The sequence below is a fragment of the Aythya ferina genome, assembly GCF_964211825.1.
Source record: "Aythya ferina genome assembly, chromosome: 19".
NCBI lineage: Eukaryota > Metazoa > Chordata > Aves > Anseriformes > Anatidae > Aythya > Aythya ferina.
Window position 1 is genome coordinate 9,391,774 of NC_140309.1, and position 23,319 is coordinate 9,415,092.

Sequence of the window (23,319 nt, forward strand, 5' to 3'; positions counted from 1 at the left end):
CTGCCTATAGTAGCTAGAGTTTTTTTGTTTTTGAGCAGATGGAAGAAGTTCTGCAGACACTGCTAGTCTTTAGCCTTCAGACCTACCATGGTCCGCATTTAGAAGTTTTCTGTTGTGTCTTTTGCTGAAAGACTGATGTTGTTCTCAGGCTCTCAGAGAAAGCCCCTGTTGTGTTTTTTTTTCTAGGTAGGGGTAGAGAGATAAAAAGATGTATGCAGGTCACATCTTGGTTCTTTTTTTTTGTATTGCCAAGATTGTCCACTCAGCTTGTTTTATTTGTTGTCAGAACTTATAACTATTCTCGGATCTTCATCAAAGCATGGTGTGTTGCAGTACTCCAGTTTGCTGCATATAATTACAAAATGGTATGACTGTATGCAATAGGGACTAACGTGAAAATTTTATCTTCCAGCTCCAGCAGGGGCCTATGGAATTACAGTGGGACCTCCTTCCATGGGAAGTGGGGCAAGTTCTCGAGCTGTCATGTTTACTGTTGGGTCTCCTCCAAGCAGTGCCACCCCTCCTACCTGCACCCATATGGTCCTCAGAACAAGAACCACCTCAGGTAAGACTTCCCTGGCAGCTGTGGACTGCTGTCAAACAATATTCAGGCTTGCCCACCTCTTGAGATGGTAATCTGCCTACTGCCATGCACAATAGGTCCTCTAGCCCATACGAAGTGCTGTGTAAAGTTGAGATAAATCCTGGAGTTCTGCCTTTTCTCTACTAAAGAGAAGGCCAGAGGCACCGATTTACCATCCAGCAGTGTATAACACCTTGTGTACACTGTTTTGCTCCACCACAGGGAGTTTTAACAGCACCTATGACGAAGGTGGAGAGGAACGATTACATCTCTTATTCTGCATTTTTGCCCACTGTTATGCGTTGTACCAGAAGCAACATAAAAAATGAGCCGACTGCATTTTAGCATGTCAGCTACATTGTCAAATATCAAAGATCCCAAGGTAAATGCCTGAATCTGCTCGGAATGAGCAGGAGTCTGAATTTGCAGCAATGTGCTTTTGTGAACTATAGCACAACCTGTCTGTCCTATTGGGCTGCCTGCCTTGGAATCCCTGTCAGCCAATTTCCAGAATCCATTTTATAAATCATCACCGTATTAAGGTGCAGCCCTTGCATTCTGTACAGAGTGATGCGAGGAGCAAAGAAGAGATCCTCCCAAGAGTGAATCTGTGGTGATTACTGATTTGTCACTTGCTATCATCTGCAGCCCCAGAGCTACAAAATGGAACAACCTATTAGACTGAATGTGTGTGTTATTTTTCTTGTAGTTGGATCAAACAGTTCTGGAGGGTCTCTCTGCTCTACTAGTGGCCGTGTATATATGGGCTCCCCTCCTGGTATTTATATGGGTTCTTCTCCTCCGGGAGCCGAGGCAGCTCCAAGTCTGAAGTACATGCCTTATGGTACTTCGCCTCCCAGCTTAGAGGGCTTTATCACTTTTGAAGCTCCCGAATTGCCTGAGGAAACTTTAATGGAGGTATAGAAAAAATAATTTAATGTTTTATAATGTTTAATGCTGCTAAAACAGAGACATGGTAAAAACAGGACTGCATAGTGCACTTGGTAGTTTCCTCTTCACTGTCTCAGATATTCCTTTTTAAGACCTTGAAAATATTCCTGTAGCAAATGTGACCATTTCTCTTTGATAGTTATTCCTGGCATTTCTTGTATTTGAATAGGTAACCAAAGGAACATGACTGCTTTTGTTCACCAGAGCCTTCCAAATAGGCCTCTGTTTTAATGCCAAGACTTTGGACGTGGGTGCTGACAGAAGCAATGTCGTTCTAGGCATTGTATTTAACTGCTTCTTCGCAGTCAGTAGATGACATTAAATCCTACTTGTGGGAAGAGTGTCCTATATTTTTTTTAAATGTGTGGAGGCGTGGCACTTTAAAAGCACATGTTGGTGTGGTCCTTCACCAGAATGTTATCGTTGGACTATAAATTTCTCAAGGCAGATTGCTGTTCTGTTTTCTCATTCACATCTAGCTGGAAGGTGTTTGGTTACTTATTGAATCTATACGTTATAACATGAATGTTTGACAGTGCACTGTTTTCTTCCCACAGATAGTTTAAAATTTATTTAGACCTGCATTACTAATGAAAAGATTATAAATATTACTAAGATGTGTTTGTTTAGTTTTGAAGGCTGATACTCTTTCTGAGCAAGGACCATGCATGTAGTGTCTGTTTTAGTCACCAACAACCAGTGAGTTGTTAACTCCAATTTAAGTTGTTTGTCTTAAAAGGCAATCTTTGGCAACAGCCACATTTTAATACAACTTAATTCTAGATCCAAGTGTAAATTTGAGTGACGCAGATAAGCATGAAGCTTCAGATCAGTTCTTTTGTAGGTATTAAGTCTGTTATATAATAAAAGCCAAACATTCCTCCTGGCTTCTCATATGAGTACCAAGCATACTTCTGGGTTGCTGATAATATAATAACAAGTAATACGTCTCACTTCTGATTCCCTTACTTGCTCAGGTTTCAACAAACATAGAAACTCCATGTCCCAGTTCCTTTGGCTTTGTCGAAAGACTGAAGTATAAGCTTACAGTATCTTGAAATCATTAACAAGAACCAATTAATATCTGTTGATCCTTTTGGATCCATTTGGTTCTGTAGTCTCTAGTGCTGACTCTATGTGATTTCTGCATAAAATTAACATATCAAAAGATCCTCGAGTGCTTAAAAAGAGTTTTAATTGTACTTGTTTGCCTTATGGCTTATAGTTGTTAAATTGTCATCTCCTTTTCCTCTGACAGAGAGAACATACAGATACACTGCGTCATCTGAACATGATGCTGACATTTACAGAATGTGTTCTGGATCTGACAGCAGTACGGGGAGGGAACCCAGACCTGTGTACTTCTGCAGTATCACTGTACCAAATCCAAGAGAGCATAGTTGTTGATCAGATTAGCCAACTAAGCAAAGAATGGGGGTAAGTATGTGGTCAAATAGTATCAAGAGAACTAGTAAAAACCAGATGCATCAAAAATGTTTTTGGACAACCTATGCCCTCTTTTTGTTTGGAGTGGTTATTTACTACATAGAATGTTATTTAAGAATACGTTTTTAACAACTGAAGACACATGAGAAAAATATAGCAAAGGATAGAGAGAGATGTGCTAATAGATAGGTGAGGACCATGTTTTCTGGCCTGCCACATAAGCTGGGGAAAGTGGCGAGAATTGCAGACTTGTGTTGAAGTAGTTTGTTTCTGAACCTGGAAATCTATGTACCATCTTGTTTCAAATCCAAGTCCTCTGTGATCCTGTTGATCAGGCTGAAGCAGCAGCTCTGAGGTGGAGGGAAGGAGTATCCAACTTTGACCTTTAATCAGTGTAGCCAATCAGACCTAATACAAAATCAGAAGCAAGGAGAAATCTGGAACGGTGGAAAAGGGCAGTTCTACTTCCTGCCTTCTTTCTGGGGAAAGAAAAAAAAAAAGAAAAAGGAAAAGAAAAAAATCCCTGCAAAGTGTTTGCATTTCACACCTGTGAGAATACCCCTGTGAGAATACCAGGGGATAGGAAATGACGCTGCAAGAAAAGGACGCCCAGTTGCTTGTGGTAAGACCTTGACCTCAGGCATTCAGTCCCCATGAAGAAGGGTTCCTTTTAAAAATGTCTGCGTTAAAGCAGTTTGTGTTTGCTGCTGCAGTTACTGGATGAGCAGATGTACTCTCAACCCGTGACAGGGTGTTTGTGGAGGGAAAGGAGGGGTGGGGTTGCATTTAAAACATCTGTTTTTTCTGCTGCTGCTGGGTCTTGTGTAGGATTGTGATAAAAAGTGGTGTCTGCCTAAGGCTTGGATGTGTTCGAGAGAGGTTTTTTGATATATAATTACTTATTTTCCCCCAGACAAGTAGAGCAGCTCGTGCTGTACATGAAAGCAGCCCAGTTACTGGCATCTTCTCTGCATCTTGCCAAAGCACAGGTCAAATCAGGGAAACTGAACCCATCCACTGCTGTTAAGCAAGGTAGGTGCAATATAATCTCATTTTCTCTGCTTGTGAATTTCCTTTAGTTATATGTCACTCAAAAAGCTGAAGTTGCAACATTTTTGTTGTCTTCTGTACAAGGTCATTGCACATAAGTACAGTTGCAAAATTCTGATAGTAAACAAAGATACAAAAATCAACTGTTAAGAAATGGGCGGTTATTAATTTGAAACTTTATGATTTGATATATTTGATACTTCATTCATACTAGTAGCAGAGTAAGTAAACATTAGAAACACAAGATTAAACAGATTAACTTTACCTACCACTGGAAGAAGCTGTACTTAGGCTGTTCGTGGTGGTGGTGTTGGTGTTGGTTTTTTAATTTCTTATTTTTTCCCCAGTTGTGAAAAGCCTCAATGAGAGATACAAATTCTGTATCAGCATGTGCAAGAAACTGACAGAAAAGTTGAATCGTTTCTTTTCGGATAAGCAGAGGTTCATTGATGAAATCAACAGTGTAACTGCAGAGAAACTCATTTACAGCTGTGCTGTAGAAATGGTAAGTCACTCCTTTTACCTAAATGATAGGACATTGAGATTGATAACACGTAGATTCCTTTTCTCACATACCTCTTATTCATAACCAGAAAATAAAATGTATGTTTCCAGATTTGTTCATAGTCATTTTTGTTACTCTTTCACTTTCCATCCTGCCCTCCCTTAACTGTGGCTAAAGTCCTTGGCATATACTGTTCCTCAGGGATATTTCCCCTACATCACCACATTTGATACATAAACACTAGGAAATTACCTCCTAAGTCAAACAGCCTCTAAAAGTGCCCTATGTGCTGAAACACCATCCAGTATGGTTTACTAAAGCACAGAAACAACAGAAGTAGCTTCCTCAGTCCACCAGGTCAATTTGAGGAACACCAGCCTTGTTCATACAAAGCAAATGCGGCACATGTGGAAGCTTTTTTATGTAATTGAGAAACTTTATATCTGCCAGAGAGCAGGTACAGTAAGCGTACTAGAAACTTAAATGCTTTTTTTGATGAGAGGGAAGTCTTTCACCATAGGTGTCACAAAAAAGGTACCAGCAAATATTGTGCTTAACCCTGATAATAGTGCACAATTAATTTGACTTCTTTACAAGAGAATATAGGTATGAGAACAAGCATACTTATTTGTATACTGTCATAATTTCAGAATATGTTGTAACACAGAAGCACATGAGATCAAAAAGTGCTTTTACAGCTTACGTGCAGAATACCCTTTGCTAATACAGCACAGGGGCTCTGTTTTCTGACTGCATTTTGTTGTCTTACTGTCATAAAAACAGATCAGCTTAATTAAGGCTCAAAAATAGTTTTTAATCCATTTTGAATTTTTCATTTCAGTATTTGCCTAAAGCAATTTATGTAACTGAATCTACTGAATGATTCCAGGTTCAGTCAGCAGCTCTAGATGAGATGTTTCAGCAAACTGAAGATATTACATATCGATACCACAAAGCAGCCTTGCTGCTGGAAGGACTGACTAAAATACTGCAAGACCCTGCAGATATAGAAAATGTACACAAGTGTAAGTTTATGCTCAATGAAAATAATGAAAATTACACAGAAATGAATTATAACACTGAATTCATCACTTTTTTCCTTTTTTGACCTTTCTGTTTTTCAGATAAGTCTAGCATCGAGCGAAGGCTTTCTGCACTTTGCTATAGCACAGTGGCTGTATATGAGCAGTAGGAATATCCCAAGGACCAGATGGCGTGAACATAAGGGACCACATCAGTGATACTGCACTTTTTTCACTACAGCTTAATTGTTGTCCTTGTTCTGCCCCACGTGGAAGATGATTCTTACATTTCTGTGGTGACTACCAAAGAAGCAGCAGCATACTCAAAGAGGAGAAATTCCAAAAGTACATTTGTAGAAAACTTGCCTTACAGATCCAGCAGCTCCTTTTTCTTCCTAGCAACAGAATTTAAAAGAATCTGTCTTCACATTTCAAACTGATCCTTGTACGTGTGTTTTGACTTGAATGATCAGGGTTTTTTTCCTCATGAGGTCTATAGAGACTGGATCCTTCTGCATCAGGTACAAAAAGACATTTCCCTCAGAAGAGTCCCTCAAAAGTTCGTGGAAAAAAAAAGGTTTTAAATTGTCAGTAAAATGTGTCTGACTGAATTTGGGAAACCCTAACCATGTGCAAGTGCTGTTGAAAGCTTTTGGGGCTAAGCTGGCTTGTATCTGAGCTCACATGTTGTAAACATGGCTCAGCTTGTCTTGTGAAGGGATGGTGAGAAAGCGTTCTTTTATTGGGGGGGGGGGGGGAATGGTAATGGAAGAAATTGCGCTCCATCTGTGCAAAATCCTCAGTGGATTTTCAGCTGATGTGGATACAATTTGAAGATCTTCTTCCAAAACACTTTGTTTTGCACTAATTTACTAAAGCAACTGTATAGTCATTTTTGAAGAACTATATAAAAAAAAAAAAAGAGAGAGAAGGCACAATGAACTTGGCTGAATTTCATTTCAGTGTACATAAAATTCTTTTCAGAATTTCAAATGTAGCTTCTAGAAGACTTTCAAACAAACTGTAAAAAATTGTATTCATGTGAACCTTTCCATTTTATACCTATTTGTCTAATACTTGAGTAACTACTGCTCTGGACTTTCTCAGTGATAGCAATGTTGAGTTGCTGGTTGTTTGCTTTTTATATAGATTTGGTTGCATCTTCTGTTGTGCATGCGAAATGTGCATTAATGCCTGCAGTCTGTAGGGGTGTAATGACAGTTCTCAGTAGTCTTGCTTCTTGGGCAGTATTACAAGAAATACTGTAAACTGAGAGGTTCTGCAAGGAACCATGCAAAACCAGAAAATAATGTTTGGATTTGAGATGCTGATAAATTGATGTAGAATATCTACATGGTGTGTGTGAAAAATCAGGATTATTTTGTGTGCATTTTGGGGGAGAGGTGGGAAGCTTCATTTAGCCTTATAGGCATTATCATTTCAAGCATCCCATGAGATTATCAGGACAGCGATTTGCAAAGTATTTAAGCAGATCAGCTTCTCTGGAAATGGTTCCTTTTACTTTATTTTTGGGACTTTTTTTGTTACTCGATTGCTTGAATACTTGAATAAACCATTCTCCAGGACAAAATCATTTTAATCCTCTTAAACACAGTGGTCTGAACTATTTGACAAAGTTGTACAGGGCTTACACATCAAAATACTCTTTCAGTGTTTGGATAACCATGTGTTTCCTTTACTTTGACAGAGTAATGTACTTTTTACCTTATTTATCTGTATGAAATTCCAACAGTTAATTTGAAAGTGTTTGTTTATATAATGTTTGTATTTTTAGGTCTTTAATACGGTGTTTCTACCTCTCCTTTGTAATTGCATGCATTATTCTTGAAACTAGGTAATAACTCACTGAACTGTTGTGTAATAGCCTTTTTATTATGGCCTGTATAAATGTATATTAAGGTAAAATAAATACACTAGAAGTGTTTCTATGGTAAAGCCGAGTTCGTGTAACCAAAGATCAATGGTGATAACTTCGGGGCGGGGGAGGGGAGGGACAAAGCCAACTGTCTGTACTCGGCTCATTAAATCATTTGCTGAATGTTGCCTGGAAGCTGAATCTGCTTGGGTCAAGAGACACTCACCTCAGGGCGATGGGGCAATGAGCTCATTATCTCTGGATAACTCTGGCACAAAGTGTCCTCAAGTTTGTTTTCTGTTGCTTTGGGAAAACAGTGTACCCTGCTTTGTTGTTTGTTGTGAGGTTGTTTGTTTGTTGTTGTTGTTCATGGGGTTTGGTGGTTGTTTTTGTTGTGTTGTTGTTGTTGTTTTTTTTTAAAAAAAAAAACAGCTTTGAAAACAAATATATGTTAAGTAGGTTCTTAGGTAACAGTTGTGCATTCTTTCAGCAAGGTGCTTGTTTGTTGCCTCCAGCAAAGAGGAGCTGACTGGGCTGCCAAGACAGCATATACAGAACTAAAAATAAATAAATAATGATAGGAAAAAAAACTGGCAGTAAGTTACAATTACTGTCCAAGCCTTACAAAAAGCAGGTTTCCTTCACCTTGTAGCTAATACCCTCTCCCCAGCTGAGGTGTGCTGTTATAGCTGGTACGCAGCTGTTGTATTTCTTAGTTGTAGTATCATTTTTTTTCCATTTTATTAAAAAATAAAACCTGCGCTCATGACTGGCATATAACAATAAAAGAAGATGAGGAGTGAGTGAGCAGGGAATGCTAATGAAATATCTGAACATGAATCTAGGAACACAGTGAAAGCCTTAAAGCACGAGTCTAGGAGATAGTTCTTGGGAAAAGCAGCCTCATGATTTTTTATTGGTTTTCTTTTTTTCCCTCAGGATTCAAGTTCATTCTCCTCGCTCCTGCCAGTGAGGCTACAGCTGCACAAACAAGAGAAGAAAAGGGCTATTCTTGCTCCCTGTCTTCAGGAGGAGGAGGCCGATGCTCATAGCCTGTCTTTCTGTATAAGCTCATTCCACAGAGATCCTGAAGCTGTCCTCTGTCTTCAGCTCTCCGCACTGAACAGCAGGTGCTTGTTTTTTTTTTTTGTTTTTTCTTTAGCCTTTTGAAAGATAGAACTTGAAAGGATACTTGATGTACTGCTTTTCTAGTTCAACTCTAGCATCTACTCAAGAATGCCATGTTCTTCTGTACTTCTGTATTTTCACTTTCTCCTTAATGTGTAGAATTGACTGAGAAATATAAAATATAGTTTAATTCTGACATTTGCTGCTTTTTATATGCAAGATTAATTCTTGACCTTTCCTCTGATACAGAGGATGAAATCTAGTGGGTCTAACTCACAGCCGATTTATTACAAATTATTTAAGAAACGTTTTTCAGTTGAGATGTGAGTTGTTGGTCCTGGGACTCGCTAGGTTCTGCATTGCTCTTGCTACTTTATCCAGCAACATCAAGATATTCCCGTTGTCACCTTATGGGTTCAGAGGCAGTAATTGTTGTGATCCATTGGTACCACAGCACAGTGCAGCGTACAGTCCAGGGGCACTGAAAACAGAAGCTTTCTCCTTGGTGTAGATCAAGTAAAGCTGGACACTGTTGCTTTCAGAGCTTGTTGAGGCTTTGAAATTCAGACAGGCTGACTTGTGATCTGGCTTGTGACCTGCCTCATTTGACTCGTGTTGCTGCTTCTGTTTTTGTTTTGTTTGGTTTGGTTGTTTTTTAATTTTGATCCTTTGTCTTTTTGTCATTTGCTCTGAACTCTGCTTGTCACTGACTTTTTTTTTTTTTTTTTTTTGACTGTCCAACCTGAGCCATAACCCTAGCTGTGGCTTTTCAGTAGAACTGCATGTTTTGCTCCTCCTTTCTGTAGGTCAAGGAAGTATATCTCAGTAACCCTTCTCTTGAAGTCAGTTGGAGCCCAGTCTCCTTGACTCTTGGCACTGCTGCTTTGGACAAACACCTTTTTCAATAGCCTATTGTATGTGGCAGGCTCCCCCCTCCCCTTCAGCTGAAAGCAAATGAAATGCCAGTGGTGCTGCTGAGTCTTGTTGCAGTCTTCGTGCCAATCATTTTCATTGTTTCTTTGTGGCTCTTTCACATTTTCCGTGCTCCAGCTATGTCTACAATGCAGCCCACAGACCACAGCTTTGTACTGCAGAGTATCTTGTTCTTGCAAATGTGAGATCAGCCGTAGCTTTCAAAACAAGTGATGCCATAAATGAACTGAGACACATTTATTCTTGTAGGTTCCTTAAAGCTCCTCCCTGTTGTTAGTTTTCTGCACTTGCTTTTTTTTGATGGAGTGTTATTTGAGCTTTTGTATCTGCCTGGCTTGTTGTGCCACCACCCAGATGATGTAATTTAGGAGTAAACACTTGGAGCTGTACACAGGATACACATTTAAGTGGGAATTTAGGATTGCCAGCCTGGCTAAAAACTTGGTTATGTCAGGGTGGTGTGTGAGCTAATAAAATATGTATAGAAGAGCTGCTTTATTCGGTGGACTCTTGAAAGCAAACGCTGCATATCTTATCCTGTAAGGCAAGGTCCTCCTTCAGCAGGCTCTACTGGCTGCTGTTGGGGAAGGGAATCAACAACGGTGCCTTGCTAGAGCTGACTGCAGGAGGGGAGCTGGAGCTAGAGGCTGCTAGGCAAGGAGGGAAGAGGGGCAGCAGCGCAGATTCTCAATCAAACCTCTCCTGCCGCTCTGTGCCTACTCCTGGCGATCAGAGAACCTCCGGCACTGCTTACCTCATGCTTCTCCTGCCGGTATTGCCTTTCCCAGAAACAGCTCCCACCTTCACTGCCTCCAGGCGGGGCCGCTGCCTTCCCCCGGCCGGGCACAGCCCCCGGGGACCCGGCACCGGCAGCACCGGGGTGCTCGGCCCCGACCGGGACCCTCCGGGGGCTGCGGGCGCTGCCGCTGCGCCCCCTCCTCCGGGGCCTTTTCCCGCGAGTTTTGTCCCCAGGCCCCGCCCCCGAGCCCCAGGCCCCGCCCCCTAACGCACAGGCCACGCCCCCCGAGCCCCGCCTGAATGGAAGCCCGCTGCTTCCATTCGCCGGGGACCGGGGAGCGGCTCCGGGGCTGGGTCCGTCCCGCATCAGGGGGTGCCGGGGGCTCGCAGGCACCCACGGGCAGGCTCCGGGTCCCCGCAGCGCCCAGCGGGCATGGAGAGGATGCAGCAGGTCGTGGGGAGGGCCAGGGCGGCCTTCAGCTCGGGACGGTGCCGCTCGCTGGAGTTCAGGCTGCAGCAGCTGAAGAACCTGGAGCGGATGGTGCGGGAGAAGGAGAAGGAGATCCTGGCGGCCCTGCAGTCGGATCTGCACAAGGTCTGTGCGCAGGGGCGGTTGGCAGCTGGGGGAAAAGTGGCAGCCTCTGGGCTTTATCCTGATGGTTGAGTGGTGAAAGGGCTTGGGCTGGGAGGGGGCTTAAAGACCATCCAGCTCCGACCCCCTGCCATGGGCAGGGTGGCACCCACGGGATCAGCATGGCCAGGACCTGGAATGGCACTTGTGCAGCTGGATGAGCTCAGTGGCCACCCATGGGTGCAGGAGGTGAGTGCCCGCTGTCAGCACACTCAGTGAGCTGCCTGTCATTGCAGTGTGGGCACAACGCGTACAGCCACGAGGTTATGGGAGTGCTGGGGGAGCTGGCCCTGGCCATGGAGAATTTGCCATCATGGGCGGCTCCTCAGCCGGTGAAGAAGAATCTGCTGACAATGCGGGATGAGGCGTACATCTACCCCGAGCCGCTGGGGGTGGTGCTGGTGATCGGCGCCTGGAACTACCCCTTCATGCTGGTTGTGCAGCCGCTGATCGGAGCTATTGCAGCAGGTGGGGACCTGCATGGGGTCTGGGTCTGTGTGGGGGCCATGGGAGGTGAGAAGATTGCAAGGGTTGAGCAACCGCACTGGGTTTGTCTCCTAGGCAATGCGGTGGTGGTGAAGCCGTCAGAGGTCAGTGAGCACACATCCCAGCTGTTGGCAGATCTCCTCCCCCAGTACCTGGATGAGGTGAGTGTTGTTCTGCACTGCACTCGTTGTTCCACGCCATCTCGTGGCTGCTCCAGTGCAGCTGCTCCAGACCAGAGGAACCCCAACATGCTCATATACCGCAAGGAGCTGAAGCATTGTCTGACATCTGTTGCCCTGTTCTAGAGAGGCTGTTCCACTTGCAGCACGGCTCTGCCGTACAATTTGCTCTCAGGAACTAAAAACATTATCTAGGTGGGGAGAGAGAGCTGAGGAAGGGGAGAGCCTGGTGGTCACTCATGCTGTTGTCTGCAAAGTGTGGAAGAAGCTTGACAGCATGACTCAGCCCTGGCCTCCAACTCAGTTTCTTCCTAGTTTGTATGGGGCTGTGCAGTCAGTGGAGTTTCATGTTGTTAGAAGGAGCCCAAGTTGCAGCCTAGCCCAAAAGCGAGTTTCTCTCATGGAGAGCTGCTCTCTGGATGTACTTGCTTTGAGTCAGGGTCGGTGTGAGGTTGTCGCTCATCCCTGCAGGAGCTGTACCCGGTGGTCACGGGAGGAGTGCCTGAGACAACGGAGCTGCTGACACAGAGATTTGACCACATCCTGTACACCGGGAACACTGCTGTGGGCAAAATCGTGATGGCAGCGGCTGCCAAGCACCTGACGCCCGTCACCCTGGAGCTGGGTGGGAAGAGCCCCTGCTACATCGACAAGGACTGCGACCTGGCCGTCGCCTGCAGGTCGGGCTGTCGTGGGCCCAGGGCAAGGGCTAAACATTGGGGCTGGGTCAGGAGGACGTGTCTGGGCTTCTGTGGGCTCATAGGTGACGGTGGGGTGGCAGTGGGGACTAGAAGGGGCTGAGTCTCCCTGTTGCTGTAGGCGGATAACGTGGGGGAAGTACATGAACTGTGGGCAAACCTGCATTGCCCCGGACTACATCCTGTGCGAGCCGTCCATCCAGAGCCAGGTGGTGGAGAACATTAAGGCGACTCTGCAGGTGAGCGCGGAGGCTCTCGTGCTGTGGCCGCTGTCACCTTGGAAGTGTCAGTTTGTGACACGGAGGCCCCGGAGCTGCGGCCGTGGTGCAGGTGAGTGAAGGGCTTTGGTTCTGCTCTGGCCTTTGCCAGGAGTTCTACGGGGAAGATGTGAAGAAGTCTCCGGATTACGAGAGGATCGTCAACAAGCGCCACTTCAGGAGGATCGTGAGCCTGCTGGAAGGCCAGAAGATCGCGCACGGGGGAGAGACGGATGAGGCCTCCTGCTTCATAGGTAGCTGTGGCGCGTGGTGGGCAGAGGCCCTGTGGCGGACCCCATCTGTTGTGCTGCTGACCTCATGTCCTCTGTGCTTTTCTGCTTGCCTCAGCACCCACCATCCTGACGGACGTTTCTGCGGAGTCCAAGGTGATGGAGGAGGAGATCTTTGGGCCGGTGCTTCCGATTGTGTCAGTGAAGGGCGTGGACGAAGCCATTGAGTTCATCAACAGTCGGGAGAAGCCCCTTGCCCTCTATGTCTTCTCCAACGACAAGAAGGTGGGTCAGGGCTCTGTGCGGCTCAATGCTGGGTGCAGCCGTCCCAGGCCCGGCTTGGTGCTGTGCCCTGTTGGCTGCTGTGTGTGGGTGGGTTGCAGCTTTTGTGTCCTGTGGGACAGGCGTGTCCGCAGGGAGAGTTGCCAGAGCCCCCAGGGCACATGCTGAAGCACTCAGGATCTACATGGTGTTGTGAAACAGGGGTAGATAAAAGGCTGAATTTCCTGCTTGGAATCTAGCTCAGCATGCAGTGATCCTGGGGACTTTGAATGTTTTGCTGTGGAGGAGGGTTCTTGTGTTTCTAGGTTTTCCATTTCAATTAGTGTTTTGTGGAGAGGGCTTGTCTGAGATGTAAGCCAGAGAAAGTGAAAGTGAGAGCTTTTTGTTCCATGGCAGAGACCTGTTGGTCTCTGCTAGGCCCTCGTTATCTTCTTGTTGTTATTTTTTCTTCTGTCAGGTAATCAAGAGAGTCATCTCAGAAACCTCCAGTGGGGGCGTTACTGGAAATGATGTCATCATGCATTACTTGCTCTCAACCTTACCCTTTGGTGGTGTTGGTAAGTTTCTGGGGCTCCTTAAGTGTTGTGACTTGGTGCTTGTGCCACAGCACTGCAGTGGTTGGCTTGTGCCCAGCTACTCCTGCGCCTGTCACATGTGAAGGGCCTCTGTATAGCAGGTCTCAGTAACAACTACAAATTCTACAAGTCTCTTAAGGGAGAGGAAACATGAGAGAATAAGAGAGGGAAGTATGTTTGGTATGTGTTGTTGGGAGGATTGAAGCATGTAGCATAGGCTAATGTGAAAGGTGTTTTCAAAGCATTAGTTGTGACCAGGGTGATCAGCAGTAACTGCTGGAGGGAGGGTGCAGATGGACACCTTAGAGACCGGGAAGTTCTGCAGAGAGGAAGGACACATCCTCCCTGCAGGAATATAGGGGAGAAGTTAAGCTTTGAAACTACAGCAAGCCAAAATGTGGATAGGTAACTTGCACTGCAGCTGGCCAGCAATGGAAACTTTCCTATGTTCCTGCTTGCCGTGCTGGTGGCCACAAGTAGCCAAAGGTTTGACTGGCACAGCCTGTGGTGTGACCTGGCCGGGTTGTGTGTCCCAGGGAACAGCGGGATGGGTGCCTACCACGGCAAGCACAGCTTTGAGACCTTCTCCCACCGCCGCGCCTGCTTGATCAAGGACCTGAAGATGGAGGGCATGAACAAACTCCGGTACCCACCTGGCAGCCAGAAGAAGCTGGATTGGGCCAAGTTCTTCATTTTGAAGCGGTTTAGCAAGGTCCGAGTTGGACTGTCGTTGAAGTGATTTCTGTGAATTTCATGTTTGTGGCTCATTAGATATGAAAGATACCATGTGTAGGAGATGAACATTTATTGCAGCTTTTCAAACAGCAGGGCTATTAATAAGGCACCTTTCTGCCACATCTTTGTAGGCAAAGTTTCTGCTAGTTCAAAATGGGATTGATAATCATCATGCCTGACATCTTTCTTGTATTGTACTGGAAAACGTGAATCTGGATGTTTAACTATTCATGTAATACCTAAACAGTCTGGGTAGATTTGTCATTTCACCAACTAATGAATTTCATAAAACGTTCTATATAACATAGAAAGAGAACAAGTGTCTCAATGGGCAATAAACCTTTGGTGTTGGGTGGGTTTTTTTGGCTTATGGTAGTACAGCAGGGCTGCAAGTCAGCATTATTTGTTTAGAAATGCTTGTCACAAGATAAGTTCTCACTCGGCACCATTCCAGGAGACTCAGCTGGTATTTTGCAACACATAAAGCAACCTCAGCTTGTTTCTGGTCCATAGCTGGCTAAAAGATGCCCCTGCCAAGGCCAAGGGGCCATCTCCCAGGATGGCATCACGGCACTGCTCTGTCACTCCTGTCAGTACAGAGGAGCCTCAAGTTTCTGTGAGGGCATGGCCCGGTAGCAGTCTTGGGCCCCAGGATGAGATGCAGGCTGCGATGTTTGCCTGCTCTGTGTGCTGCCAAGCACGAGCAGCACTGCAGTGGCATGGAAATCCTTTGGCTGAAGGGGGAGAATTTTCAAGCAGGAGAGCAGACTGGAAAACGGCCACTGTGGAAAGCACAGGTAAGTAATGGTCTCGGTGTTCCTGCAGACACCCTCTTGTGGGTGTGCTCACTGCAGAGGATGCATTGCAGCGCTAACACCCAGGACACAGCGCAATGCTCTACTCCCAGAGTTCACAGACTCTTCCTCTGGCTGCAGTAGGACGAACCCCTTGTCTAATTTTTTTTTTGGACTCTCAGGTAGCACGGCACGTGGACAGAGCTTCAACATAACCTGTGTGCAAGCGCACTAAATAGGATCAAGGAGAGCGTGTTCACAAGGTGTTGCTCCTATGAGAAAAGTTCCCACTTTTCCTCCTTGTGTTGTCTTGAGTGTGAGCCCAGCTCCTTTTCATCTATCACAGTGCAAAGGAGCCACCAAGCCCAGCCTGGTTTTCTTTACATTGTGCCTGCTGCGTGCAAGTATGGGCAGTTGCTTATCACTCTTTTCCACCGCAGGCTGGTTACTGATGAGGTTTGTGCAATCGCTTGTGAAATGGTCGTGTGCTGGCTGAGCCACAACCCGCAAGTTGTTTGCAAAACTACCCAGCTGCAGGAAAGGCAGGCTTTGTGTCGGGGGGAGCGGCAGCTCAGGCACAGCGCCTTGGGCTTAAGCTTGTGTCCTGCCCTTGGAGAGACACTGATCTGGGAAAACAGCGTGGAGATGGAGCTGATGTGAGGGGAGCAGGGGTCCAGGGGGATCTGGGCGTAGATGCGGGGTGCCTGGGAGCTGCTGGGCAGCAAATGCTCTGCTGCAGCCCCATCTTGGGGGCATGAGCAGCTGGCTCCTGGCCCTGCATGGCAGCGAGGTGAGCGAGCAGGTGCAGAGTTAGCTGGGCATGGTTTTGGCTGCGGAGCTTCACAATAATACATACGGCCTCTGTAAGAGTGTCAGGTATGCTGCCTGAGGAAGTGCGCCATCTGAGATGACAGTGAGTAACACCTCTGCAGTAAGTTCCCAGTAACCCGCTGCAGTTCCTGGGAGTTGCGGGACTGATTTCACGGGAATGAGCCTGACCTTGGGTCAGCGCCCTTCCCTGGATGTGTGACTCGCGTTCACCACATGAGAGCTGCCTCAAGGTTACGCTGCTCGCCGCTCAGTCCCCTGCTCTTGCTTCTTTTGCCCCCGTGCCCACCACGTGTGATTTCAGGGCCCGGCTCTTCCTTGGCTGCCAGCGACCGCAGCCTCTGCGTCCCCCCGGAGCAGGGGGAGCTGGAAGGGCCCCACGGCTCAAGGCCGAGATGCCACGGCAGACAGGGGAGAGGCCGCCCCGTGCCATCTCCCCTGCTAGATAAGGGACCCGGCCCGGCGGACTTTGCCCCTGCCCCGGCGCTGCCGACCCACGACCGCGACCCGCGGGAAAAGCCGCGCTGGCCCCGCCCCCTGCAGCCAAAGCCCCGCCCCCATCGCTCTGAGCCCCGCCCCTCGCGCCGCTTCCATTCCGGGGCGGAGCGGCCGGGGAGGGAGGGACGGGGACAGGGGGCAGGGGACAGGGGGACACCGGCACTGCCCGCACGGCCCCGAGCGGGGAGCGGGCATGGAGAGGATGCAGCAGGTCGTGGGGAGGGCCAGGGCGGCCTTCAGCTCGGGACGGTGCCGCTCGCTGGAGTTCAGGCTGCAGCAGCTGAAGAACCTGGAGCGGATGGTGCGGGAGAAGGAGAAGGAGATCCTGGCGGCCCTGCAGTCGGATCTGCACAAGGTCTGTGCGCAGGGGCGGTTGGCAGCTGGGGGAAAAGCGGCAGCCTCTGGGCTTTATCTTGATCGTTGAGTGGTGAAAGGGCTTGGGCTGGGAGGGGGCTTAAAGACCATCCAGCTCCGACCCCCTGCCATGGGCAGGGTGGCACCCACGGGATCAGCATGGCCAGGACCCGGTGAACCTGGCCTTGAACGGCGCTTGTGCAGCTCAATGAGCTCAGGGGCCACCCATGGGTGCCCGCTGTCAGCACTCTTTGCAAGCTGCCTGTCGTTGCAGAGCGGGCACAACGCGTACAGCCATGAGATCATGGGAGTACTGGGGGAGCTGGCCCTGGTCATGGAGAAGCTGCCATCCTGGGCAGCCCCTCAGCCGGTGAAGAAGAACCTGCTGACGATGCGGGACGAGGCGTACATCTACCCCGAGCCGCTGGGGGTGGTGCTGGTGATCGGCGCCTGGAATTACCCCTTCGTCCTGGTCATGCAGCCACTGATCGGGGCCATCGCAGCAGGTGGGGACCCATGGGTGGCCCATGTCCCCTGAGGGGTCTGTGTGGGGGCTGTGGGAGGTGAGAGGAGCACAAAGGTTAAGCAGCAGCACTGGGTTTGTGTCCTAGGCAATGCGGTGGTGGTGAAGCCGTCAGAGGTCAGCGAGCACACGTCCCAGCTGATTGCTGATATCCTCCCTCAGTACCTGGACCGGGTGAGTGCAGCTTTGCATAAAGTATGTTGTTCGTCGGTATCTCGTGGCTGCCCCAGTGCAGCTGCCCCAGGCCGGGGGAGAGCCTGGTGGTCACCCATGCTGTAGGCTTCAAAGCATGGAAGCAGCTCCACAGCCAGACTCAGCCCTGGCCTCCAACTCAGTTTCTTCCTAGTTTGTATGGGGCTGTGCAATCAGTGGAGTTTCATGTTGTTAGAAGGAGCCCAGGTTGCAGCCTAGCCCACAAGCAAGTTTGCCTCATGGAGAGCTGCTCTCTGGATGTACTTGCTTTGAGTCAGGGTTGGTGTGAGTCTGTCTCTTGTCCCTGCAGGAGCTGTACCCGGTGGTCACAGGAGGAGTGCCTGAGACAACGGAGCTGCTGACGCAGAGATTCGACCACATCCTCTACACTGGGAACACCGCTGTGGGCAAAATCGTGATGGCAGCAGCTGCCAAGCACCTGACGCCCGTCACCCTGGAGCTGGGTGGGAAGAGCCCCTGCTACATTGACAAGGACTGCGACCTGGCCGTCGCCTGCAGGTTGGACTGTCATGGGCCCAGGGCAGGGGCTAAACATTGGGGCTGGGTAAGGAGGACGTGTCTGGGCTTCTGTGGGCTCATAGGTGACGGTGGGGTGGCAGTGGGGACTAGAAGGGGCTGAGTCTCCCTGTTGCTGTAGGCGGATAACGTGGGGGAAGTACATGAACTGTGGGCAAACCTGCATTGCCCCGGACTACATCCTGTGCGAGCCGTCCATCCAGAGCCAGGTGGTGGAGAACATTAAGGCGACTCTGCAGGTGAGCGCGGAGGCTCTCGTGCTGTGGCCGCTGTCACCTCGGAGGTGTCAGTTTGTGACACGGAGGCCCTGGAGCTGCGGCCGTGCTGCAGGTGAGTGAAGGGCTTTGGTTCTGCTCTGGCCTTTGCCAGGAGTTCTACGGGGAAGATGTGAAGAAGTCTCCGGATTACGAGAGGATCGTCAACAAGCGCCACTTCAGGAGGATCGTGAGCCTGCTGGAAGGCCAGAAGATCGCGCACGGGGGAGAGACGGATGAGGCCTCCTGCTTCATAGGTAGCTGTGGCGCGTGGTGGGCAGAGGCCCTGTGGCGGACCCCATCTGTTGTGCTGCTGACCTCATGTCCTCTGTGCTTTTCTGCTTGCCTCAGCACCCACCATCCTGACGGACGTTTCTGCGGAGTCCAAGGTGATGGAGGAGGAGATCTTTGGGCCGGTGCTTCCGATTGTGTCAGTGAAGGGCGTGGACGAAGCCATTGAGTTCATCAACAGTCGGGAGAAGCCCCTTGCCCTCTATGTCTTCTCCAACGACAAGAAGGTGGGTCAGGGCTCTGTGTGGCTCAATGCTGGGTGCAGCCGTCCCAGGCCCGGCTTGGTGCTGGGCCCTGTTGGCTGCTGTTTGTGGGTGGGTTGCAGCTTTTGTGTCCTGTGGGACAGGCGTGTCCGCAGGGAGAGTTGCCAGAGCCCCCAGGGCACATGCTGAAGCACTCAGGATCTACATGGTGTTGTGAAACAGGGGTAGATAAAAGGCTGAATTTCCTGCTTGGAATCTAGGTCACCATGCAGTGATCCTAGGGACTTTGAATGTTTTGCTGTGGAGGAGGGTTCTTGTGTTTCCAGCTTTTCCATTTCAAGTAGTCTTGTGTGGAGAGGGCTTGTCTGAGGTGTCAGCCAGAGAAAGTGAAAGTAAGGGCCTATTGTCGCATGGCTCCCTTCCCAGTGCTGATTGATGACGTCTGGTCTCTGCTGGGCCTTTGTAATTTTGTTGTTGTTTTTTCTTCTGTCAGGTAATCAAGAGAGTCATCTCAGAAACCTCCAGTGGGGGCGTTACTGGAAATGATGTTATCATGCATTTCTTCCTCTCAACCTTACCCTTTGGTGGTGTCGGTGAGTTTCTGGGGCTCCTGAAGTGTTGTGACTTGGTGCTTGTGCCACAGCACTGCAGTGGTTCGTGTGCCCGGTACTCTGAGTCTGTCACATGTGAAGGGTCTTTGTATAGCAGGTCTCAGTAACAACAACAAATCCTACAAGTCCCTTAGGAGAGGGGCCATGAGAGGGAAGTATGTTTGGTATGTGTTGTTGGGAGGATTGAAGCATTTAGTGCAGATTCATTTAATTTCTTTCTATTAGTTTTCCAGGAAGCTAGTTGAGCTTTCTAGAAAAGGGTTTGGATGTCACGATGCTCACAAACTGGTGGCGAGGCAGCAGCGTTCTTCTGCTGTGACCATCAAATGCTGTGTGGGGACTGAGAAGCAGAAGTGTACTCTGCCAGGGAGCTCAGGAGAAACCCTTTTCATACAGCATGGATCGGGTCTCGGAGGCATGTGTGGCGTTTTGAGGGAGGGATCAAGATCCAGGGGAGTGCTGGGCATGGCTCAGACGCATAGGGAACAGCACCTACAGGGACACACTGAAATCCTGGAGTCTGTGCGGTCAAAGGAGAGTGGGGAAGATGGGAAATGGAGTGCAGATGGACATCTTAGAGACTGAGAGGTTCTGTGGAGAGGAAGGACACAGCCCCCCAGCAGGAATATAGGGAAAAAGTTATGCTTTAGACCTGCAGCAAGCCAAACTGCGGGTAGATAACTTGCACTGCAGCTGGCCAGCAATGGAAACTTTCCTGTGTTCCTGCTTGCCATGCTGGTGGCCACAAGTAGCCAAAGGCTTGGCCTGCCAAGCCTGTGGTGTGACCTGGCCGGGTTGTGTGTCCCAGGGAACAGCGGGATGGGCGCCTACCACGGCAAGCACAGCTTTGAGACCTTCTCCCACCGCCGCGCCTGCTTGATCAAGGACCTGAAGATGGAGGGCACAAACAAACTCCGGTACCCGCCTGGCAGCCAGAAGAAGCTGGATTGGGCCAAGTTCTTCATTTTGAAGCGGTTTAACAAGGTCCGCTTGGGACTGATCTTCTTGGCCCTGCTGGGGGTTGTGGCAGCAGTGGTGATAAAGGTGAGCTTTGGCTCTTTGCTCTCTACCCGAGTGCATGTGCAATTCATCTTATCTGCTACCAGTTTTGCAATTGCAGTCCTTTCTTAGAGCCTGGCCTGTTTGTTTTTTTTTGTCCTGACACGATATCTGGCCTATCTGAAATTACTAAAATCTGTTTTCACTCTTGCATATGATATCTAGAATAGGAATGTCCTTAGAGGAATTTCCTAGGTTTCTGTACTATTTCTTGCTCTGCCCTGGGTGGTGACACCTCTGAGAAACTCCCTGCAGAGGTACACAGAGTTTGGTGTATTTTGGGCAGGTCTCTTAGGTTTGATTTCATTAGGTGTGACTTCAGCAGGGCAGTGCATAGGTGGGGCTGTGATATGAAGCTGGGGTCTGTGACAAGCTCTTGTTCATTGCCTGGTTGCAGCCCCTTTCTGACCTCAGCTCAGTTATTTATCTTCCCTCCCCTGTTTCCAGTTGGGTAATGAGGAAGGATTGGATGTCCTCACGTCTGTGCAGGAAGCAGAAGCCTGCTAGCAGCGGCTGGAGGACTCAGGATGCCTCCTGAGGTGGAGCAATAAGATCTGAAACTCCAAGCTTGCCTCACGTTGGTTCTCTGTGGCTGCAGACCAGGCGCTATGCATGCCTGTGTGGCTGCTCCTTGCAGAGCTCAGCTGAGCATCCTTCCTGGCCCTGCCCTGGGGATGTAGTAGCCTTAAGGGAGCAGCCATTGCTCAAAAAGGAGATGGCAGTTTGTTGTTCCGTGTTGTTACTGCTGTGAGGGGAGGTGCAGGAGCCCAACCAGCAGGAGGAAATCACTTTTCTCCACATTTGAGTGCAGGAGGAAGTGCAAGAGCCAACAACTGGCTCAGGCCTTGCAGTAACAGCCAGGGAAGCAAGCCCTGCCTAGGTGAAAGACTTCTCAGTGAAGAGGGGGAACTCACAGCATCTTGAAATCATTTGGGTTTTCTCAGAGTCACCAGTCTGTGCTGAAGAGAAAAGCTCTCTTGATTGTGCTGGCTGTTCAGCGGCTGGGCTGGCTCAGTGGGTGTTAAGGAGCAGCAGGTTTCAGAGCTCTGCTGTTGCTGTTACAGTGAGGTAGGCATCTTTTTCTTTTCCTGTGTGCAGACCTGGTTTGAAATTGGGCGAAGCTTTGTTAGAGTAGTGAATGTGGGGCTTGGAGAGGTTCCCCCTGGCACCAGAGAGCAATGCTTTCCCTGGCAGCAGTCAGAGCTCGTTCGTTGTCCAAGATAACCAGCAGTGTGTGCATGCCGTGGGGACAGGAGGCGAGTGAGCTGGTGCCAGTGACACCCTGGGGAAGCAGAAGGGAAGGAAGGGGCTTTGCTTCATGCTGTTCTAAAAAGACAAATGGTTTTGTTTCAACAACTTCATCACAGGACGGTGGTGTTTTTTGCTTTCACAGATGGCTTACTAGTGAAGAGAGGAGAAGACACCGTAACCCATGTGCAAGATATTCTGAGTGCTCACTTTGTGTCTGTTTCTTTAAGTCTTTTTTTTTTTTTTTTTTTTTTTTTTCCTTTTTGAGCTGGATTATTTCAGTGAGCTGTTGAGCACAAAGAGTAGCCCTGGGAAGGCACTAAACAGAGAGAAGCCTTGGACTCATGTTTACTAAAAGGCCGTAATGAAAGAAAGGGACCTTTGGGTACAAGCTCTCAAAAGGAGAACAGAAGAGCAAGAAACACCAGTACCTACCACCAGCCCGTGCCGTGCAGAGCACAGCTTCCAGGAACACACACCCTGTGTCTTACACCAAACTGCTTCACTTCCTTCAGTGACAAACAGGAGCTCATGTTTCAGCTGTCGCTGGGCTGACGTTTTCCCTGCAGTTTTTGGGATGGTTGCTCTTCTGTCGTGCTCCAAACAGCCACCCTCTTGGTGACAAGTCTGAGGCTGTGCTCCTGCTGTGCTGGCTGATGATTTGTGCCCATAGTGAAGGTTATGAATAAACCAAGCTTGCCTTCTAATTGAGGTGAAATATTCCCAGGTCCCTATGAGCAAGAATCATCCGTAGCTGGTCAGGTGATGCAGGCTGCCACCCTTTTTGGGGCTCTGGTTTTCACCACGTGCCTCTTAACAATTATTTGACAATTAGAAGATAACAAAGAAGATATATGCACTGCTCATATTTTACTAATAAGAATATCTTATGCTCGTACAAAAAAAAAAAAAAAAAAAAAACAAGAAACAAACAAACTTCGTGGCCTGTAGAGAGAAGTGGTAATCATGAAAAACCTGTTCCTGGTTGGAGTCTTTGAAGGGGAAACGATTACAGGAAGTGCGTGTACTCCTTTGTGTTTGAACTTCTGGGTCTGCTATAATCTTGCACTGGGTTATAACAGAGGACCTGTTCTAGCTTGGGGAGACAATACTGGAGAAATTTAAGATGAAAGGACTTAGTAAATGTTGTTTAAATAAAATTTAAAGTGATGAAAGGAAGAGGAAGTAATTCTTAGAAAATTGTATTCACTGTGCAGGAGGTGGGATTTCTTCATGTCTGGTGAAAATCCATACAATAACTATTTTTAATTATATATTTTGCAAGTACAAAATAAACGCTAAGAACTTAAATAATGAAGCAATTGTGTTAAGTCGCTGCAGTCTCCTGTGGAATCCTGCCTGTCCTCTGCCACTCCTGGCGCTGGCCAAACATCGCAGACGTGTTGCAAGGTGTCAAGCTGATTAACAGACGTGCCCTAGGACAGAAACACAGATCCTCAGCGCAGTGGTCTCCCTGCTCTTGGGGAACGATCAGTATGACTGGCTGGACCATTTCTGCTCCTGCCCCGTGGAAATCCATCCATCCTGTGTCTCCCACCCGCAGGTGCCAGTTTGGGATTTACTTTCACCTGGACGATAGCGCAGGCTCTGTGTTGTTGACT

At 48.2% G+C, this 23,319-nt stretch overlaps 2 protein-coding genes across 6 annotated transcripts in view; both read left to right on the plus strand.

The window, feature by feature from the left end:
* The window catches only part of ULK2 (unc-51 like autophagy activating kinase 2), a 39,604-nt gene extending 32,091 nt beyond the window's left edge, over positions 1–7,513 (plus strand). For both annotated transcript variants that reach the window (XM_084493382.1, XM_084493383.1), the window contains 7 exons: positions 413–565; positions 1,293–1,501; positions 2,793–2,971; positions 3,894–4,012; positions 4,378–4,535; positions 5,425–5,560; positions 5,660–7,513. In XM_084493382.1, coding sequence (XP_084349508.1) covers positions 413–565; positions 1,293–1,501; positions 2,793–2,971; positions 3,894–4,012; positions 4,378–4,535; positions 5,425–5,560; positions 5,660–5,727 — 1,022 coding nt within the window. In that variant the 3' untranslated portion in view covers positions 5,728–7,513. The remainder of the gene's footprint in view (positions 1–412; positions 566–1,292; positions 1,502–2,792; positions 2,972–3,893; positions 4,013–4,377; positions 4,536–5,424; positions 5,561–5,659) is intronic.
* Positions 7,514–10,556: 3,043 nt separating this feature from the next.
* LOC311421470 (aldehyde dehydrogenase family 3 member A2-like) lies at positions 10,557–23,011 on the plus strand. 4 transcript variants are annotated; one of them, XM_084493395.1, is made up of 11 exons: positions 10,560–10,827; positions 11,100–11,331; positions 11,425–11,510; positions 17,805–18,013; positions 18,153–18,270; positions 18,401–18,542; positions 18,637–18,803; positions 19,273–19,372; positions 20,199–20,434; positions 21,394–21,517; positions 21,843–23,011. In XM_084493395.1, exons 1-10 carry the CDS (start codon positions 10,666–10,668, stop codon positions 21,472–21,474), a joined length of 1,533 nt encoding a protein of 510 aa, XP_084349521.1. In that variant the 5' UTR covers positions 10,560–10,665; the 3' UTR covers positions 21,475–21,517; positions 21,843–23,011. The 4 variants fall into 4 exon arrangements, with proteins under 4 accessions (XP_084349520.1, XP_084349521.1, XP_084349518.1 ...); XM_084493392.1 differs by lacking the exons at positions 10,560–10,827; positions 11,100–11,331; positions 11,425–11,510 and adding exons at positions 16,575–16,780; positions 17,054–17,285; positions 17,391–17,476; XM_084493393.1 differs by lacking the exons at positions 10,560–10,827; positions 11,100–11,331; positions 11,425–11,510; positions 21,394–21,517 and adding exons at positions 16,575–16,780; positions 17,054–17,285; positions 17,391–17,476.
* The last annotated feature ends 308 nt before the right edge of the window (positions 23,012–23,319 follow it).

Coding starts and splice junctions, on each gene's coding strand:
- LOC311421470 (XM_084493395.1), top strand. CDS start 10,666: ATGGAGAGGATGCAGCAGGTCGTGGGGAGGGCCAGGGCGGCCTTCAGC. Junction 18,014..18,152: donor GACCTGGCCGTCGCCTGCAG/GTTGGACTGTCA, acceptor CTGTTGCTGTAG/GCGGATAACGTGGGGGAAGT. Junction 18,543..18,636: donor TGAGGCCTCCTGCTTCATAG/GTAGCTGTGGCG, acceptor TGCTTGCCTCAG/CACCCACCATCCTGACGGAC.